This window comes from Lampetra fluviatilis, chromosome 25 (assembly GCF_964198595.1).
Source record: "Lampetra fluviatilis chromosome 25, kcLamFluv1.1, whole genome shotgun sequence".
Taxonomy (NCBI): Eukaryota; Metazoa; Chordata; class Hyperoartia; order Petromyzontiformes; family Petromyzontidae; genus Lampetra; species Lampetra fluviatilis.
Genome location: NC_136299.1, coordinates 8350654 through 8372570, shown reverse-complemented (window position 1 = coordinate 8372570; position 21917 = coordinate 8350654). Strand labels below are relative to the sequence as shown.

The 21917-nt window shown below is 50.6% G+C and overlaps 1 protein-coding gene across 3 annotated transcripts in view; it reads right to left on the bottom strand.

The window, feature by feature from the left end:
* The window catches only part of LOC144941771 (reticulon-1-A-like), a 75691-nt gene extending 56436 nt beyond the window's left edge, over nt 1–19255 (bottom strand). Inside the window, exon 1 of one of the 3 annotated variants that reach the window (XM_078868200.1) lies at nt 18420–19255. In XM_078868200.1, the coding sequence (XP_078724326.1) occupies nt 18420–18564 (145 nt within the window). In that variant the 5' untranslated portion in view covers nt 18565–19255. The remainder of the gene's footprint in view (nt 1–18419) is intronic. The other 2 variants (XM_078868199.1, XM_078868201.1) reach the window with 2 other exon arrangements.
* Between the last annotated feature and the right edge of the window lie 2662 nt (nt 19256–21917).

Here is a 21917-nt window from a genome sequence, read left to right as displayed (position 1 = left end):
TACGGTCGCTTTCAGCCGATTAAATATGATTCATTAGTCTTTGGTGAGGTATAGGGGTTAAGCGTTTAGGGTTAGGAGTTAAGGTTAGAAGTTAAGGTTCCCAAGTGAGGATGCCATGTTGGGCCCAACGTTGGAATGTGGTCGTAACCTTTGGACAAATAATGTCCAACCCAACGTTCCATGTTTACTGAAATATGATTATAATTTACGGGTGAGGGATTAGGGTTTAGGAGAAATGATTCACGGATTCGGGTTAGTATTAGGATGTAAGAGTTAGGATTACGGTTAGGGGTTATGGTTAGGGATTAGTGGTTGGGGTTTGACGTTGGGGTTTAGAGTTACTAAAGCGCTACAATTCAGTCGTGGGGGTTAGGGGTTAGGTTTACATTTCAGGGTCAGAGGTCACGGTGTTAGGGTTTAGGCTATTGTTTCAGGTTAGGGGCTAGAGTGAGGGAGTAAGTTAGTGTATAGGGTTAGAGGTTAGAGTTCGGGTATTAAAATCATACCTGTCAACCCATACAGCTTACCCCGTATTCTTGTACAGGGAAATTGAGTTTTCAGGTCCATATGGCGTACAGCCGTTTCAATGCAAACCATTTTTTTGTCTATTTGTTTGTGTTTCTCCCTTGTGGTGGGACTTTGTAGGATGAACGTTGAGATCTATAAGGGGCACGTGGTGACCAATAAGGTCTGAAATGGTCCGTAATAAGGTAGGGGCACTGATAAGGGGTTGACAGGTATGTAAAATGTAGAAGTTAGCTTTAGGGTTGGGAACAGTACAGTCCATCATTATCACGATGCAAGGGCAGATAAAGCCCCATCGGTGCCCACTGCACATTCCGTCACGTGTTTTCACTTTCCTCCCGTCTCACGCCAGAATGCTCAAGTCGTGGCCACATCTTTCTGGCACAAACCTCTGACGTCGTAGTCAAGCCACGTTCTCTGCTAGGTCTTCCTGTCTTTCTGGTTCCTTATATTTTTTTCTCCCCAAACAACAACACATTCCTCTGTTGATATGAACAACAACAACACACTTTGAATTTTCCTGCTGTTGTCCATCCCACCACACGTGTGTGTCCTAATAGTGCCAGTCCCCCTTCTCATCACCACCCTGCATCATCAGGTTGTCTTCTTCTGTGTGCAACCTTTTTCTCACATCTACGTTGGTCGCTCTATGTGACCAACGTAGAAGTGCAGTACACACAAAGCCGTCAACCCGTACAGTTCACCCCGTATTCTTGTGCAGGGAAATTGAGTTTTCAGGTCCATACGGCGTACAGCCGTTTCAATGCGGGCAAAGCATTTTTTTTGTCTATTTGTTTGTGTTTCTCCCTTGTGATGGGACTTTGCAGGATGAACGTTGAGAGTTATAATGGGCACGGGGTGACCAATAAGGTCCGAATTGTTTCTGTAATAAGGTAGGGGCACTGATAAGGGGGGTTGACAGGTATGAGTACAGTAATACCTGAACACACTTTTGTTTGCGGGCAGTAGCTTCAGCCAGAAGGCCTGAAGGTAAACCTCAGCGGTCAGGCGCTGTCATGGGATTTTGCACGGATGGAATTAAAAACTGTAAACGCTCTGCTATCAGTGGTGTCCGAATCTGGCCCAGGGACAGGCATAAACACGAGACTCAAATCACAAATACACAACTCACACAAAGATCCCCCGTGTAGCCTGTAACAGACTGTTGGGGCAAGTGCTGTTAGCGAGCACCTATGAAGGCCGGCACGGCTACACGAGATGGGGGTAGGGAGGGTGGTGGCCAGGACCCACGCTCTCTTACCCCACACACAAAGGCACACACATACCCACATCCATGCGTACCCACACACAAAGACCCGCATACCCCCACACACACACAAAGACACACACAGCTCTGTTCGACCTGTGCTCCATTAGCGCACTGATTAGCAGCACTTCGTACCCGGCCAGCCATCTGTCTCCCACACAAAGATCCCTGCTCCCTCCTCTCTACCCCCCCCCATCTCGCCTATTCCTGCATCGATACTCCCCCTCCATCGCATCTACCCGCCCTCCATTGTCATATATACATCCTTCCCCCATCTCCTTCCATCACCTCCATCATTCACCTCCATCCTTCCCTCCTCCTGCCTCCCTCCATTCTGCCACCATCTCCCCCCCCCCCCATCACCTCCATCCTCTCCTCCTCCTGCTTCTCATCTCCCTCCAATCTGCCTCAATTCTACCACCATCTCCCTCCACCTCCCTCCATCACCTCCCCCCCATAACCTCCATCCTTCACCTCCATCCTCCCCTCCTCCTGCCTCCCTCCATCCTGCCACCATCTCCCCCCATCACCTCTCCTCCTCCTGCCTCTCATCTCCCTCCATTCTGCCACCATCCCCCCCCCAATCACCTCCATCCTCTCCTCCTCCTGCCTCTCCCCATCTCCCTCCATTGTGCCGCCATCTCCCCCCACCTCCTCCCTTCCATCTCTTCCTGCATTCTCTCCCCACCCGCTCTCCCTCCCATGACCTCCCCGCAATGAAACTCTAGAAATATATTCTAGCAGGTAGGGCCCACTGAGCTGGACTGTATAGCTCTGCTTTTTTTTAAGAAGCAACCTGGAGACAAGTGATAGCTCAACGAAGTGGCTTATCATGTGGAAATTTCTAGCAGCGAAATACTCTAAATGCACGTTGATTCTAAATGTGGAGGGAAAACCCGGATGACCCGGAGGGAAAACCCGGATGACCCGGAGAAAAATCCACGTGACCACGGGGATAGATAGAGAGAGACCGAAGGAGAGAGACACGCAAACTCCAAATATACAGCAGCAGACGTCAGGGTCGGGATTGAACCCACGACCTCCTGCATACCAAGCGAGGTAGTTAACATCTCACCACCCCAAAATCTACCCCCCTCTCCATCACTCCCTCACTTCCCCACCTCTGTCATCCATCTCTGCCCCCCCCCCACCTTCCCTCCCCTATCTTTTCAACATTCATTCGAGTGCTGATGAGACACAATGTCAAAACCGGTCCAGAGTTTTTCTTGTACTGAACCAACGCTGCTGAAATTACGAACTTCCGGAAGGCCGTGTGGGCTGATGGGATGTGAAAAAATATACTTTTATCTTATTCATGTAGGGAAGATGTTCTTCACTAATCTTCAGAGGGGGCGGGAGGGGGGGGACTTTCACCGAGAAGACATCATCAGCGTGAGGGCCACCACACATCTGAAACCACTGTGGGTTTGACAGCAGCAATGGGGGCGCACTAAAGGCCACAAGGGACAGCCAGTGGCCTGCGGGCCTTGCGATGAAGAACCATGATGTGTAGGGAGACAGATGTGTGGGAAGGAGATATTGTCTACCCGATACATTTTGAAACTGATATTCTCCGCAATGATTATTTTCAATATGATCTAGCAGAAGGAAGGAAGTTGAGGTGCGATGGTGTAAGCCAAGTTTGGTAGCGGTGGCACCAACGGTGCTGGTTGCTGCCTCACAACAAGAAGGGCACCTGGGTTCGATTCCAGATTCGGGTGCCCTCGTGTGCGCATGTTTGTGGAGTTTGTATGTTCTCTCCCCGCTGTTCTGCATTGGTTTTCTCCGGGCTCTCAAATTTCTTCCCGTAGCTCAGACAGCTCACGTACTGTGCAATGTCAACTGGTATTGGCCAAACAATTCCAAGGCTGAAAATTTTACAAAGTGACTTGCAATCGACTCAATTAGGGATTGACACGGCAGCTTCAGCAACGTCACAGAAACACGCGTTTAGAGTTATTTGGCTGCTATGAATTCCCACGTGGTGATGATGATGATGAGCCACTTCGTTGAGCTAATCATTTGTGGTCGGGTCGCTTCTGAAAACGAGCAACATAGCTCAGTGGGCCTTACCTGATCAAATAAAATTTTAAAAAAATGTTAAGTTAGTGAGGCTTTCCTGCGTAAACAAACGTAATTATACATTTAAAACAAAATATATTGCCCACCCCACCCAAACCTGTTTCTCTATCTCGTGCCACTCCAATCCCCGCCGACTCCGGCCTGTTGGGAGTCGCAGGGGGACTCAATTCTCGTGGAGAGAAAAATCTGTCCCATCCCCTCTCGCCAATCAATTGCCTAATCAATGGGCGTGCAGATCGATTCGAGAACACCATCAGTGGCGATGGCAGCCTCGTAGAGTCAGGGGGCGGGGGGGGGGCTGGGGGCTGCGTCGTGCCCCCCCCCCACACACCCCTCTGAAGGATCCTCAGTGCCCCCCTTTCTAAATTATTTTCAGTTAATAACAAAGTGTAGGGGGAAATGTTGAACGTTCAAGTTCTTACAACGTGTTCCATACGTTGTGTGTTCCAGGACTACAAAGACAAAAATCCCCCGCATAGCCTTTAACAGATTGTTGAGGCAAGTGCTGCGTATGTATGTTACTGTATGTTGAACTTCTTTCGCACCGTACATAGACAACCGTGCTCATCGGAGGTGCAGGGATAGGACAACAAAAAGCGAGCACCCATGAAGGAGGGCCAGCACGGCACACGAAGGTCGGTGGCGAACACCTCACGGTGTGTGCACGGCCCCGTGTCTCCTAGGCAAGGCCGGAGCCATGGCGTCAACATTGGGGGGGACCAAATCTTCCAGGGGGTCTGGGGGTCCCCCCCCCCCCCAGAAAAAAAATCTTAATTTGAAAACGAATTTGCTGCCTAAAAGATTAAAAAATTCACTAACACACAGGATGGCCTTTTTATTAATTTTTTACAATAATTTCTAATAGTGTATTGTATTATATTGCACTGTTTTTTCTTTTTTATCTTTTCTTGTTTCATTGTATGTAATGGCAGAGATTAGGGATTAATAAAGTACAACCATAACCACAATCATATAAACAGAAATATATTTTATAGCAATATATTGGGGGGACATTTTGAGCATATTTGGATATTGGGGGGGGATGTGTGTCCCCCAATATATATTATAATTACGGCCTTGCTCCCCGGTGCTGATGATGTCCACTACACACCACACCAGGTACTCACTTTTAAGGCCAACTCGATTTAGGGGGAAGCCCAGTGCCGATTTAGATCATTTGTCACCGATGTTGGCCGTGAGCGAAAATCGAATTCGGGTCTTTGCCGGATTTAAATCGTAGTGAACTAGCCACCGTACACACTAAAACTAAACATTTTTTTTTATTTTACCAGGTAAGGCCTAACTGAGCTAGATCGCTCGTTTTCAGAAGCGACCTGGCTGGCCATGAACTATAACTCAACGAATTCGCTTCATGTGGAAAGTTATAGCAGCATAATGCTCTCAAAGCACGTTGATTCTAGATGTGGAGGTAAAAAAACCGGAGGACCTGGAGAATCATCCCCGTGACCATGGGGAGAGAGAGACGCAAACCCCAAATATACAGCAGACGTCAGGGTTGGGATCGAACCCACAACCTCCTCCATACCATGCGAGGTAGTTAACACCTCCAAACCACCGTGGCACCCCTCAGGGAGTGAGAGCCGGAGCCGATCACGTGACAAGCGCAGTAGAACTCGTTTTGTTTATTATCGAACGTCCCTTTGGATTCACTGTCTCGTGGTCCCTCCCATCCAAACCCTCCCTTCCACCTTCCCCACCATAGCCCCCCCCCTACACCTGCTTTACATTACCACACGATAAGCCACTTCATTTAGCTAATCATTTGTGGCCAGGTCGCTTCTGAAAAAGAGCTTTTTAGCTCAGTGGGCCTTACCTGGTAAAATAAAAAATATAGTTTAGTGATAACAATAGTATGGGACGCCATGAGTATGGGTATGTATGGGTCTCTGAGTCTGTAGAAACGTGAGTTTAGAATATTTGGCTGCCACTGTAAATCCCCACGTGATAAGCCACTTCACTGAGCAATCATTTGTGGCCAGGTCGTTTCTGAAAAATAACTATACATCTCCCTGGCACCTACCTGGTAAAAATAAGAATATTTTATTTGTAGTTGAGTTTAAGGTCACGCGACAGGGCTGGGTGGTGGTGCCACTCCACTGAGGGGCCCCCGGGCAGAAATTATTTTTGGGTGTCCCATGTGACTACAATAAAAACATTACACGAGGCATGGACAAGCTGCGGTACTTAATGATACCAAGGCTGTGTGAAAATCGTGAAGGTAAAGTCTCGTTGCAATGAAAGGAGTTCTTAATTCTGTAGCATTATTAAAATTGTGAGTTCTATTACTTCAAAAACAGGATCTGAATTTGAGCAGATTCCATTTGGCCAACCCCCGAATGGTTCAATAATCTGGTGGGGGGTGAGGGGGGGCAGAGGGGGCCCTTCAGCTACTTTGGCCTCCCCCTAGGTTTGTTTTGCTCATACCGTCTGTAAAAGATGTGGTTCCAGACATACAGTACCCTGGTGTCTACAAACTAAGTTGCCTCTGTGGTAGCAGTTACATTGGGGAAACCAAACGACATGTCTCGGACCGCATCCGTGAACATAAAGCTGACCTGAAACACTGTAGGACAAACACCTCAGCCGTGGCAGATCACTGTTACAACTCAGTGGGCTCACATGACATTGACTTCTCCAAGACAGAGGTTCTCTGCAAGCCATCTGGCTATCATGAGAGATTCGTACATGAGGCGATCCACATTTACAAACACAGAGACAATTTTAACCGAGAAGATGGATTCTGGCTTAGCAATCACTGGAAGGACGTAATAAACCATTTTGATACACATTAGGGTGGGTAGAATAATACATAGTGTTATATTAAAAATGTATAAGGTATAGGGTGGTTTATAGCAATACAGTATGTAATTTAATGTTGGTTTTGCCTATGGAAGTATATAGTACGGTATAGACGCGTGTGATGTAAGAGAATAAAGTTTAGATGGAAGCATATTATATAATTTTTTACAACGTAGAATTTTTCATGTATTACTTACTGTTAGTAACTCAGCTTATTGTAGAGTATAGTAAGTTTACTGATGATGCTATGTAGTTTATACTTTAGTTTGTCATGCAGTTTATACTGTAGTTTTTTACGTGGTTGTTTAGTAACTACAGCTACATACTATTAACATTCCTTTCCTTTGTTAATGCTCCCCCCCTTCCCCCCCCCCTTTGATGCTGCTAATCCTGCATAATGCACGGGCATAGTATTGATTTGGAACCCCCCCCGCCCACCTCCTACGCATTTTCCATATGCTGAATTCCTCTTGATATGCAAATTATTTTGTTTAGGCGCTCTTCTTCCCACCTCCCCCCCCCTCTAACCCAGCTTAAATATACGCTCCAAGCTTGGGGTGTTTCATTCTTCGCCTGAGGATGGCTGCTTGCGTTGTGGCCGAAACGTCGTGAGAATTGTTTTATTATGTTTTATTTTTATTATTTTATTACTTCCCTTCTACGTGACTTTACCGAAAGAACCAAGAAGATTGTTTTGCTCAGTTCGCTTCTGGCATCGATCCCACGTCTGCCAAGAAGCGACGAAGAGCTGGAGAGAGACGGTGGAAACTGAACTCTCCGACCCGCTCCTACTGTTGGACATCTTTGAAAAAAGAAAGAGCTTCATAACTCATCGGATTTCTCCAGGGTAAATAAAGGTTCCCATTCTGGAACGCACACAACCACCGTTCACGACCCGCACCACGAATGGAGAATTAAATAGCTGTCATCTATCCACTGCTGGATGAAGCTGAAGCTCTCCCCCCCCTCCCTCATCGCTCACGGTCCTGCGACTATGCAACAAGCCACCCTTGCGCCCGCACCACGAGCCGGTCCGTCGCTCCATCTCCGCATCGGACTCGAAAATCCTCGAGCACCGTACTGCTGCTGACTACGAGAAGGATCATTCGAGGCGAAGAAATATTTACGAAATTCGCCACAAGCAGCAGAGCCCGAACGGTGACGACGACGGACGGAAGGCTTGACTGCGCGCGTCAAGAGAGTTGGACTTCAACGAAGCCACGGAGGATGCTGGGATATCCTTGGCAGCGTGGGGTGACAACAACTTGTAAGATTGGAATAGAAAGGTGGCCATCAGGAAGGGAGAAAGAACGGAGCAGCGTGTATAGTTAGGCTATGGGCCAGAGCAGAAAACTGGGGCCACTTAAGTTAGCAAAAACTGGAGCGAACTAAAACTGAGTTAGTTTTACTTGAACAATTCTGGCCTTCGCCTGATGATGCTCGTTGTAATTACCGGGTTTACTCTCCAACACACCGGTCTGCTGAACTAGAAACTAATTGGCATGTTTTCTTGACGTGATAAACTTTTCTAATTTGGCTGTGTCGGATGGTGGTGGGTTTTAACGACACATTTATATTTACGCGATCTAACCCAAAAAAAAAACTCTCATGGATAAACTAAAAATGTTCACTGCAGGGCTATTTACATTTGCAAGCCGTATTGTTTGTAGATCTGCTTTCTATTTGCCTGACCTGCTGTTGTTGCTGTTACCATTGGACAATCCTAAAATTCTGCGATGTGCCGTCCGATTGTCTATTAATGATTCCCAGATTTCGCACACGCACAATTTGGATCAAGAGCATTTCACGTAGCTTCCCCAAAAGCTTTCGAACCACCCCGCTCGGTCTCTTGGCATCGCCATTCAGCGATCTCGGTCCTCGTTCAAACCAACTATTATTAAAATCACAAACGTTTAAGCGTGAATGTAATTTTACAACCTAATTGCTTTTGTTAAGTTTTTTTCTGTAATTGTGGAATACTTTCATGTTAGCCTCAATGGACATTACTCCGGAAATTTTATTTTTGAAACCAAAAATAGTTTTATTTCGCAGGTAAAGCCCGCTGAGCTGTGAGCTCTTGTTCAGAGGCGGCCTGGCCAAGTATGAGAATCATTTATAGCAGCAGCCAAATCATCTAAGCACGAGTTGATTCTCAATGTGGGGGGGGGGCAAAACCAGAGGAGGAACCCGGACAACGATCCACGTTGATGTTGGCTGTGGGTGTGGGCTATGGGTGTGGGCTATGGGTGTGGATGTTGGCTATGGGTGTAGATGTTGGCTATGGGTGTGGGCTATGGGTGTGGGCTATGGGTGTGGATGTTGGCTATGGGTGTTGGCTATGGGTGTGGGCTATGGGTGAGGATGTTAGCTATGGGTGTAAGCTATGGGTAAGGATGTTAGCTGTGCGGTGTGAGCTATGGGTGAGGATGTTAGCTGTGCGGTGTGAGCTATGGGTGAGGATGTTAGCTATGGGTGTGAGCTATGGGTAAGGATGTTAGCTGTGCGGTGTGAGCTATGGGTAAGGATGTTAGCTGTGCGGTGTGAGCTATGGGTGAGGATGTTAGCTATGGGTGTAAGCTATGGGTAAGGATGTTAGCTGTGCGGTGTGAGCTATGGGTAAGGATGTTAGCTGTGCGGTGTGAGCTATGGGTGAGGATGTTAGCTGTGCGGTGTGAGCTATGGGTGAGGATGTTAGCTATGGGTGTGAGCTATGGGTGAGGATGTTAGCTATGGGTGTGAGCTATGGGTGAGGATGTTAGCTATGGGTGTGAGCTATGGGTGAGGATGTTAGCTATGGGTGTGAGCTATGGGTGAGGATGTTAGCTATGGGTGTGAGCTATGGGTGAGGATGTTAGCTATGGGTGTGAGCTATGGGTGAGGATGTTAGCTGTGCGGTGTGAGCTATGGGTGAGGATGTTAGCTGTGCGGTGTGAGCTATGGGTGAGGATGTTAGCTATGGGTGTAAGCTATGGGTGAGGATGTTAGCTATGGGTGTGAGCTATGGGTGAGGATGTTAGCTGTGCGTTGTGAGCTATGGGTGAGGATGTTAGCTATGGGTGTAAGCTATGGGTAAGGATGTTAGCTGTGCGGTGTGAGCTATGGGTGAGGATGTTAGCTATGGGTGTAAGCTATGGGTAAGGATGTTAGCTGTGCGGTGTGAGCTATGGGTGAGGATGTTAGCTGTGCGGTGTGAGCTATGGGTGAGGATGTTAGCTATGGGTGTAAGCTATGGGTAAGGATGTTAGCTGTGCGGTGTGAGCTATGGGTGAGGATGTTAGCTGTGCGGTGTGAGCTATGGGTGAGGATGTTAGCTGTGCGGTGTGAGCTATGGGTGAGGATGTTAGCTATGGGTGTGAGCTATGGGTGAGGATGTTAGCTATGGGTGTGAGCTATGGGTGAGGATGTTAGCTGTGCGGTGTGAGCTATGGGTGAGGATGTTAGCTATGGGTGTGAGCTATGGGTGAGGATGTTAGCTATGGGTGTGAGCTATGGGTGAGGATGTTAGCTATGGGTGTGAGCTATGGGTGAGGATGTTAGCTGTGCGGTGTGAGCTATGGGTGAGGATGTTAGCTGTGGGTGTGAGCTATGGGTGAGGATGTTAGCTGTGCGGTGTGAGCTATGGGTGAGGATGTTAGCTGTGCGGTGTGAGCTATGGGTGAGGATGTTAGCTGTGCGGTGTGAGCTATGGGTGAGGATGTTAGCTATGGGTGTGAGCTATGGGTGAGGATGTTAGCTGTGCGGTGTGAGCTATGGGTGAGGATGTTAGCTATGGGTGTGAGCTATGGGTGAGGATGTTAGCTGTGCGGTGTGTACGTGACTGGGTGTGGGGAGGCTGCGTGGGAGCCGCTGGGTCAAGGGACGACGACTGACGTGGTGGGAGGGAAGAGGAGGTGACATGGCAGAGGAGAGTGCCTGACAGTGGGGTTCTGGGGGAGGATGAGGAGGGAGGGAGGGGAAGCTGGGAGGAGGAGGAGAGACAAGGGGAGGGGGGAAGGAGATGCGGGGTGGTGATGCCACCACTGCGGTCAGTGTGTGTGCTGGCGTGAGTCGCATTAAGCGAGCGAGTGAACGCGTGCGTGCTGCGTGCACGTTTGTGATTACACTTGAATGCACGCGCGCGTGTGCCAATGTGTGTGCATGTGCCAATGTGTGTGCATGTGTCTGTGATTACACTTGAATAAACGCGTGCATGTGCCATTCTGTGGATGTGTAATCTTTGTTTTGTGCACGTGTCAGTGTGCGTGTCAGTGTACACGTGACAGTGTGCACGTGTGTGTGCGCACGTGTCAGTGTGCACGTGTGTGTGCGCACGTGTCAGTGTGTGTGCACGTGTCAGTGTGTGTGCACGTGTCAGTGTGTGCACGTGTCAGTGTGTGCACGTGTGTGTGCACGTGTGTGTGTACGTATCAGTGTGCACGTGTGTGTACGTGTCAGTGTGTGTACGTGTCAGTGTGCACGGGTGTGTGTGCACGTGTGTGCACGTGTCAGTGTGCACGTGTGTATGTGCACGTGTGTGTGTGCACGTGCCAGTGTGCACGTGTCAGTGTGCACGTGTCAGTGTGCACGTGTGTGTGCACGTGTCAGTGTGTGTGCACGTATCAGTGTGCACGTGTGTGTGTGTGCACGTGTCAGTGTGTGCATGTGTGTGTGCACGTGTGTGTGTGCACGTGTCAGTGTGCACGTGTGTGTGTGTGCACGTGTCAGTGTGCACGTGTGTGTGTGCACGTGTGTGTGTGCACGTGTCAGTGTGCACGTGTGTGTGTGCACGTGTGCGTGCACGTGTGTGTGTGTGTGCACGTGTGTGTGTGCACGTATCAGTGTGCACGTGTGTGTGTGCACGTGTCAGTGTGCACGTGTGTGTGTGCACGTGTCAGTGTGTGCACGTGTCAGTGTGTGCCAATGTGTGTGAATGTGTCAGTGTGTGTGTGTGTGCACGTGTGTGTGTGCACGTGTCAGTGTGCACGTGTGTGTGTGCACGTGTGTGCGTGCACGTGTCAGTGTGCACGTGTGTGTGTGCACGTGTGTGTGTGCACGTGTGTGTGTGCACGTGTGTGTGTGCACGTGTGTGTGTGCACGTGTGTGTGTGCACGTGTGTGTGTGTGCACGTGTCAGTGTGTGCATGTGTGTGTGCACGTGTGTGTGTGCACGTGTCAGTGTGCACGTGTGTGTGTGCACGTGTGTGTGTGCACGTGTCAGTGTGCACGTGTGTGTGTGCACGTGTGTGTGTGCACGTGTGTGTGTGTGCACGTGTGTGTGTGCACGTGTGTGTGTGCACGTGTGTGTGTGTGCACGTGTGTGTGTGCACGTATCAGTGTGCACGTGTGTGTGTGCACGTGTCAGTGTGCACGTGTGTGTGTGCACGTGTCAGTGTGTGCACGTGTCAGTGTGTGCCAATGTGTGTGAATGTGTCAGTGTGTGTGTGTGTGCACGTGTGTGTGTGCACGTGTCAGTGTGTGCCAATGTGTGTGAATGTGTCAGTGTGTGTGTGTGTGTGTGCACGTGTCAGTGTGTGCACGTGTGTGTGTGCACGTGTCAGTGTGTGCACGTGTGTGTGTGCACGTGTGTGTGTGCACGTGTGTGTGTGCACGTATCAGTGTGCACGTGTGTGTGTGCACGTGTCAGTGTGCACGTGTGTGTGTGCACGTGTCAGTGTGTGCACGTGTCAGTGTGTGCCAATGTGTGTGAATGTGTCAGTGTGTGTGTGTGTGCACGTGTGTGTGTGCACGTGTCAGTGTGCACGTGTGTGTGTGCACGTGTGTGCGTGCACGTGTCAGTGTGCACGTGTGTGTGTGCACGTGTGTGTGTGCACGTGTGTGTGTGCACGTGTGTGTGTGCACGTGTGTGTGTGCACGTGTGTGTGTGCACGTGTCAGTGTGTGCATGTGTGTGTGCACGTGTGTGTGTGCACGTGTCAGTGTGCACGTGTGTGTGTGCACGTGTGTGTGTGCACGTGTCAGTGTGCACGTGTGTGTGTGCACGTGTGTGTGTGCACGTGTGTGTGTGCACGTGTGTGTGTGCACGTGTGTGTGTGTGCACGTGTGTGTGTGCACGTATCAGTGTGCACGTGTGTGTGTGCACGTGTCAGTGTGCACGTGTGTGTGTGCACGTGTCAGTGTGTGCACGTGTCAGTGTGTGCCAATGTGTGTGAATGTGTCAGTGTGTGTGTGTGTGCACGTGTGTGTGTGCACGTGTCAGTGTGTGCCAATGTGTGTGAATGTGTCAGTGTGTGTGTGTGTGTGTGCACGTGTCAGTGTGTGCACGTGTGTGTGTGCACGTGTCAGTGTGTGCACGTGTGTGTGTGCACGTGTGTGTGTGCACGTGTGTGTGTGCACGTGTGTGTGTGCACGTGTGTGTGTGCACGTGTGTGTGTGCCGTCGTGCGTGATTTTAACTGAATACAGTGCACGTGTCAGACTGTGTGCCAATGTTCCTGTGTGGTCACACATAAACGCGCATGTGCCAATGTGTGTGTGCCACGTGTGCCAATGTATGATTATATCTGCATGTGTGTATATACGTGTTGCGTTTGATATGATGTATCGTTAAAATATGAACGTGCGTGCGTGTATGTGTCCGTTTGTGTGATTATACTGTACCCCAATCGTCTCTTAAGAGGCTATATCTGTGTCTCTGTGTCTGCATGTATCCACGTGCCTCCCCTAGGTGGACTCAGCCTCAAACGAGTACCTGGTGCCACCTGGTGCCACCGGGGAGACAAAGGCGGCCGGGCGTGGTCTCTGGCCACCCCACCCCCTCGGTGCTACTCGCTAACAGCACTTGCCCCAACAGTCTGTCACAGGCTACACGGGGGACCTTTGCCTTTATGCTACATGTGCATCGTCCATGTGTGTGTGTGTGACACGTGTTGTTACTACACAAGCTACTCTCGCTCACGGCAACTTGCACCCAACATTCTGTTCTATGACACGGGACCTCCTTTCCCCTTGCCAGTCTGTCCGATTGCTCTCCGAGGTTGTGGTGGTGGGGTGAGGAATCTTTGTCTGTCTGTGTGTGTTGCGTCTCAAGCTGCGACGCTCTGCACAAACCCATCCGTCTGTCTCGCGTGGCTCGCAATCTTCCACCTCCACCACTACCTCCTCCTCCTCTCGGTGTGTTACCCCCGGAGGCTGGCGAGTTCGTAAATGTGCATTGCAGGAGACAGTGGCGTGTCTGTGCGTGAAGGTGTCTGTGTGTGTGTCTGTGCCTGTGGGTGTCTGTGGATGTGTGAGTGTGGGTCTGTGGGTGTGTCAGTTTATGTGTGTGTCAGTGGGTGTGTGTGCCTGTGGGTGTGCGTCTGTGTGTGTGTCAGTGGGTGTGTGTGCGTCTGTGGGTGTGTGTCTGTGTGTGTGTCTGTGGGTGTGTGTCTGTGGGTGTATCAGTGTATGTGTGTGTAAGTGGGTGTGTGTGTGTGTGCCTGTGGGTGTGTCTGTGTGTGTGTCAGTGTGTGTGTGTCTGTGGGTGTGTGTGTAGGTGTGTCAGTGTCTGTTCGTGTGCCTGTGGGTGGTGTGTCTGTGGGTGTGTGTGTGTGTCTGTGTGTCAGTGTCTGTGTCTGGCTGTGGGTGTGTCTGTGGGTGGGTGTGTCTGTGGGTGGGTGTGTCTGTGGGTGGGTGTGTCTGTGGGTGGGTGTGCCTGTGGGTGTGTGTCTGTGTGTGTGCCTGTGGGTGTGTCAGTGTCTGTGGGTGTGTGTCAGTGCACCTAACAGCACTTGCCCCAACAGTCTGTTAAGGCTATTCGGGGGATCTTTGTGTCTGAACTCGTCTGACGCTTGAGGTGAGAGGGGAGGGAGGAGAGGAGGGGGAGGAAGAGGGGGAGAAGGAGGGGGAGGAAGAGGGGGAGAAGGAGGGGGAGGGAGAGGGGGGGGGAGGCGAGGAGAGGAGGGGAGGGTTGAGACGAGGGGAGGGAGGGAGGAGAGATGATGGAGGAGGGAGGAGGGTGAATGGGGAAGGTTGATGGGCGGTGGATCGAGGCGGCCACGCTGGGTACATGACTGACTACGTCTAACACACCAAGCAACGCACAGTGCTGCTGCTGCTGTACCACACCGCTAACACAATACCAAGGCGGCCACTGCAAATCCGACGATACACACAGACTCCCCCGTTCAGAGACCACGCTCCTAAATCTAATACACAACGCACTGTACGTAAAACATTTAATCTCGCAATGTCTAGCCCTAACCTATAACACCTAATACATAACACACACTACACATCAAACACACACCGACACATCACACCCCTAACACACACACGCCCACCTAACACACACATTTTACACACTGCTAACACACACACACACATTTGACACACATCTAACACACAATGGATTTTGGTGCAAAGCCTCTCTTCCCTCCGCAGCAGCCTATATAACAACAACAATAACAACGTACTATGATGCATGGTGGCCATCAAAGCACTCGCCAGGCTCTGCACCCTGCTTAGCTTCGCTCTCGGTGTCAGTCCACGAACCCACGCGCCGCACCAAAGACAAAGATCCCCCGTTTAGCCTGCAACAGACTTGGGGCAAGTGCGAGCACCACGCCCGGCCGCCTTTGTCTCCCCAGTGGCGATGTTTACACACCGCACCAGGTACTCATTTTGAGGCTGAGTCGACCTAGGGGAGGCCCAGGACCGGTTCAGATAATCGTCGCTGGTGTTGGCCGTGAGCAGGAATCGAACCCGGGTAGCCGGGTTCATAGCGCAGCGCGCTAACCACTACACCACCGCTCCCCACCTACACACACACACCTACACACACCTACCTACACAGACACACCTACACACCCCTACCTACACACACCTACCTACACAGACACACCTACCTACACAGACACTCCTACACAGACACACCTACCTACACAGACACTCCTACCTACACAGACACTCCTACCTACACACACCTACATAAATACACACACCTACACGGACACTCCTACCTACACACTCCTACCTACACAAACCTACACAAGGCTGGTCCAAACACCCCACCACCATCACAGTCGAGACTCCCACCTCTGATCCAACAACGGACTAAAACAACGTACACACACGCGCACATTGAACGCACATCCGCTATAACAATAGCAGCAGCAGCATGCACCGGTAGGCACAGCGATGTTGATGATTTGATTGGACCAGACTCGCCTGAGATGTCTACCCCCCCCCCCAGCTCTCACGGTCATCCTGCACTCGAGATGACACCGTGGCTGACGGCTCCTTGGCTGCTACTCCGTTCTTAGTCTCGACCAGCGCCCCCCATCCACATATCCCTTTCAGCCACGACAAAGCCCCGTGTGCTTGTCTGATCGGGTCAGCATGTGTGTGTGTGCGCGTGCGTGTGTTCTCAATTCCAAGTGTTCCTCTTCATGTCTCTCAAGGTAATTCCGAGCGTGGACGTGTCCAGTACACAAGGAAGAAGAGTTCATGGGTAGAGTGAAGGGCACGCGGATCTAGTGAAGACCACAACACTCTAGTGAAGACCACAGCAATCTAATTAAGACCACACTGGGCTACTGGAGACCACGACCATCTAGTGAAGACCTCACTGCTCTAGTGAAGACCTCACTGCTCAAGTGAATACCTCACTGCTCAAGTGAAGACCACACTGCTCTAGTGAAGACCTCACTGTTCTAGTGAAGACCTCACTGTTCTAGTGAAGACCTCACAGCTCTAGTGAAGACCACACTGCTCTAGTGAAGACCTCACTGCTCTAGTAAAGACCACATTGCTCTAGTGAAGACCTCACTGATCTAGTGAAGACCTCACTGCTCTAGTGACGACCTCACTGATCTAGTGAAGACCTCACTGCTCTAGTGAAGACCTCACTGCTCTAGTGAAGACCTCACTGCTCTAGTGAAGACCTCACTGATCTAGTGAAGACCACATTGCTCTAGTGAAGACCTCACTAATCTAGTGAAGACCTCACTGCTCTAGTGAAGACCACATTGCTCTAGTGAAGACCTCACTGATCTAGTGAAGACCTCACTGCTCTAGTGACGACCTCACTGATCTAGTGAAGACCTCACTGCTCTAGTGAAGACCTCACTGCTCTAGTGAAGACCTCACTGATCTAGTGAAGACCTCACTGCTCTAGTGAAGACCTCACTGCTCTAGTGACGACCTCACTGATCTAGTGAAGACCACACAGCTCTAGTGAAGACCTCACTGATCTAGTGAAGACATCACTGATCTAGTGAAGACATCACTGATCTAGTGAAGACAACACAGCTCTAGTGAAGACCTCACTGCTCTAGTGAAGACCTCAATGATCTAGTGAAGACCACACAGCTCTAGTGAAGACCTCACTGATCTAGTGAAGACCACACTGATCTAGTGAAGACCACACTGCTCTAGTGAAGACCACACTGATCTAGTGAAGACCACACTGCTCTAGTGAATACCTCACTGCTCTAGTGAAGACCTCACTGATCTAGTGAAGACCACACAGCTCTAGTGAAGACCTCACTGACCTAGTGAAGACCACACTGCTCTAGTGAAGACCACACTGTTCTAGTGAAGATCACACTGCTCTAGTGAATACCTCACTGCTCTAGTGAAGACCTCACTGATCTAGTGAAGACCTCACTGATCTAGTGAAGACCTCACTGATCTAGTGAAGACCACACTGCTCTAGTGAAGACCACACTGATCTAGTGAAGACCTCACTGCTCTAGTGAAGACCTCACTGCTCTAGTGAAGACATCACAGCTCTAGTGAAGACCACACTGATCTAGTGAAGACCTCACTGATCTAGTGAAGAACACACTGCTCTAGTGAAGACCTCACTGATATAGTGAAGACCACACTGATCTAGTGAAGACCACGCCGCTCTAGTGAAGACCACACTGCTCTAGTGAAGATCACACTGCTCTAGTGAAGATCACACTGCTCTAGTGAAGATCACACTGCTCTAGTGAAGATCACACTGCTCTAGTGAAGATCACACTGCTCTAGTGAAGACCTCACTGATCTAGTGAAGACCACACTGATCTAGTGAAGACCTCAAAGATCTAGAGAAGACCACACTGCTCTAGTGAAGACCACACTGATCTAGTGAAGACCACACTGCTCTAGTGAAGATCACACTGATCTAGTGAAGACCACACTGCTCTAGTGAAGATCGCACTGCTCTAGTGAAGATCACACTGCTCTAGTGAAGACCTCACTGCTCTAGTGAAGACCTCACTGCTCTAGTGAAGACCACACTGCTCTAGTGAAGACCACACTGCTCTAGTGAAGACCACACTGCTCTAGTGAAGACCTCACTGATCTAGTGAATACCACACTGCTCTAGTGAAGATCTCACTGATCTAGTGAAGACCTCACATACCTAGTGAAGACCACACAGACCTAGTGATCACACAGACCTAGTGAAGACCACACTGCTGTAGTGAAGAACTCACTGGGCTACTGGAGACCACGACCATCTCGTGAAGACCACACAGATCTCGTGATCACACAGACCTAGTACAGACCGCACGGATCTCGTGAAGACCACACTGCTCTAGTGAAGACCTCACTGCTCTAGTGAAGACCACACAGACCTAGTCAAGACCACACAGACCTAGTGAAGACCACACAGACCTAGTGAAGACCACACAGACCTAGTCAAGACCACACAGACCTAGTGAAGACCACACAGACCTAGTGAAGACCACACAGACCTAGTGAAGACCACACAGACCTAGTGAAGACCGCACGGCAATCCACAACGCGTCGCGTCTCTCACCCGGCGAGTCTGAGCGATGCTGATCACGCCCGGGCCACGGAGCCGTCTCGCGATGCTTCTGCGGCTCCGTCTCCTGCTGGGTGGCTCCATCCTTGGCGGAGGCTCGATCCGAAATCCAAGCGGAGGCGCCGTCTCCTCCCTCCATAGCAGCCCCCCCACCACCACCACCAATTTAATAAGAAAAAACGAATTCACTCTACGCTAACCTCTTAAAATATATACATGCACGGGCTTATACAATAGCGACGACTTGACACGATGATGACAATGGATATGCTGAACGAAACGAAATCAATACGCGGCTTAGCTTTGATGTGGTATAAACAGAACGATGGCGAATGGTGAATTGTTTACGTGATAATTTTATACAATCGTGCTATTCCGTTTAAATATACAATTGTACAAAAAAAAGAACAGCTAGCGAGCGAGAGAGCGAGCGAGAGATATGAATGCTCGTGGCGTCCGTTCTGTGTCGGCAGTGGAGGGAGGAGTGTGTGGGAGCTGGAGGGTTGGGGGTGTGTGTGTTAGATAGACTGTGTGTGTGTGTTAGATAGACTGTGTGTGTGTTAGATAGACTGGGGGGGGGGGGGTGTGTGTTAGATAGACTGGGGGTGTGTGTGTGTGTTAGATAGACTGTGTGTGTGTTAGATAGACTGGGGGGGGTGTGTGTTAGATAGACCGGGATGTGTGAGCTGGAGTGTTGGGGGGGTGTGTGTGTTAGCTAGACGGGGGTGTGCGTGCGTGTGTCTCTGTGTTCGTTCGTGGGAGGGATTGCGAGCTACGCCGGCGAATTGAATCTCAGGGCGAGAGAGAGAAAGAGAGAGGGGGAGGGAGCGTGAGAGAGAGAGACCGAGAGGGAGGGAGGGGTATGGGGAGAGAGGAGGGAGGAAGAGCGTCAGAGAGGGAGAGAGAGCGTGAGAGTGAGAGAGTGAGGGGGCAGAGAGGGGGGGGGGTACATAAAGCAAAGCATTAAAAAACTAAAAAAAACGAAATGAAGAACGAAGCAAAGTGCCGACTACACCATTCTCTGACGGTAAAAAAATAGAAAAAAGAGAGAGAGAGAGAGAAGGGGGAGTGGGAGAGAGGGAGGGGAGAGTGGGAGGTCGTTTCCGTACAGGCTGAACAGTCGTGACACGCGAGAGGGAGGAGAGTGGCTGGGATAGGGAGGGAAGAGAGAGAGAGGATGGAGAGTGGGGGAGGGGTCTGTGATGATGATGTGTGTGTGATGGAGCTATGCCGATACTGGTAGGAACCTCCTGGTTACACCAGCCCACATGGGATTATTGTGTCCGTCCGTCCGTCGTGAATCCAAAAATGGGAGGGGTGGGGCTGGGTGGAGAGGGGAGGGTGGTGAGGGGCTGGGTGGGGACGGTGGGGAGGGTGGGGCTGGGTGGGGAGGGGCTCGGTGGGGAGGGTGGGGCTTAGTGGGGGGTGGGAGGGGTGGGGCTGGGTGGTGCCCTTATAAATCTCAACGTTTAACCTACTCACGCCGGCTTGTGCCCGCCCTCACAGTCGGCCATATTTGCGGAATACACCACGCCGCCGTTGACCCTGGCCATTGACCGAGCAACCCAACGTTCCTACCAGCTCCCTCCGCAGGAATGTGTTCTGATGGGGCTTGTGATGGGGGCTTGTGCAGTGATGTGCGTGGTGGTGTGTCACGGCCAGGAGCTCGCCAACAGCACTTGCCCCAACAGTCTGTGCAGACTATACGGGGGAGCTTTGGCTTGTGTGTGACGGCCAACATTAGTGACGATTATCTGAACCGGTTCTGGGCCTCCCGTAGGTCGACTCGGCCTCAAATGAGTAACTGGTTGCGGTGCGTGAAAACATCGCCACTGGGGAGACAAAGGCGGCCGGGCGTGGTGTTGGCCACCCACCCCCTTCGTGTGCCGTGCTTGCCAACAGCACTTGCCCACCAGACACTCTTGTTGAGGCTCTCTCTGGTGTTGGCCAATCAGTTTCAAAGGGGCCATCCATAAATGACGTCACGCGATTTTGAACGATTTTTGACCCCCCCCCTCGTCACACGGCGTCACAAAAAGTCAGACCCCCCCCCCCCTCAAATATGACGTCACAAAGCTATGCCCCTCCCCCCCCAAAACCATATTTCCATTTTGAAAATAAAACATGCGTGTTGCCCTCGGGGCCGTCCCTAAATGACGTCACGCACCTAGGGGGGGTCAGACATTTGTGACGATGTGTGACGAAGGGGGGGGGGGTTTGAGAAATGTGACGTCACGTAAAAATGCGCAACTTTAAATAAATATAGACAACACGTTCCAGTTAATTAAATAGACTTTTTAATACATGTTTTCTCCTACAACATCAGAGTGCAGCGCCACATTAAATACGCACTACAATGGCAATAGTTTAAAGCGATTTGAAGCATGTTTTATTTTTTTTGGGGGGGGGGGGGACAGAGCTTTGCGAGGTCATATTTGAGGGGGGGGGTCTGACTTTGTGTGACGCCGTGTGACTCGGGGGGAGGAGGGGCTCAAAAATCATTCCAAAATCGCGTGACGTCATTTATGGACGGCCCCCTATCCGCACGACCATCCCATCATCTCCGGACCGCCGTGACGCGCTGCACCCGTGACCACGTGCGTCCCAAACGTTTCCCGTTGGGTGAGAGCCGCTTGTTGTGAAATCTTTAGACTTTAACAAAAACACACGTACACACACACGAAGCGTTACTTCCCCTTTCTTTTGCCTCTCCACGCAAAGGCGAACTCAAGGCGGCGGTGTATCATGATGCCCCCCCCCCTCCACCAAAACGTGCCGAATGTTGTTGCATCGTAGGCAGTTTGGTCGCGGGCATCAAGGTCGAGTTCGCTGCGGTGAAAAACTATAAAAAAAAACCAACGGAAAACTTGAAGATGTTCGCACTAACGAAGATTGTATACAACACACACACACGCGGGAGAGATTCTGGTCATCCCAGGAGGTCAACCCAAGTCTTAAATAAGCATCAGATGTTTGCATAAATACAATATCCCCACCCCAAAGGGGAGGATACACAACGGCAGTGAGAGTGTGGTTCTGGTCACACACCGGTCCTAATGAGCGCTCGTTAAAGGCATTAGCAGCTCCAAACATCTGTATGATATGGCTATTAAACACATTCCTGCGGAGGGAGCTGGTAGGAACGTTGGGTTGCTCGGTCAATGGCCAGGGTCAACGGCGGCGTGGTGTATTCCGCAAATATGCCCGACTGTGAGGGTGGGCACAAGCCGGCGTGAGTAGGTTAAACGTTGAGTTTTATAAGGGCACCACGGGGTGACCAGCCCTTCCACACCCAGCCCCTCTCCACCAAGCCCCACCCTCCCGTTTTTGGATGCACGACGGACGGACACAATAATCCCCTGTGGGCTGGTGGAACCAGGTGGCTCCTACCAGTATAAGGGAGATTATGTTATGTTTTATTTTACCAGGTTAGGCCCACTGAGCTGTACGGCTCCTTTTTCAGAAGCGACCTGGCGACCACAAATACAAGCT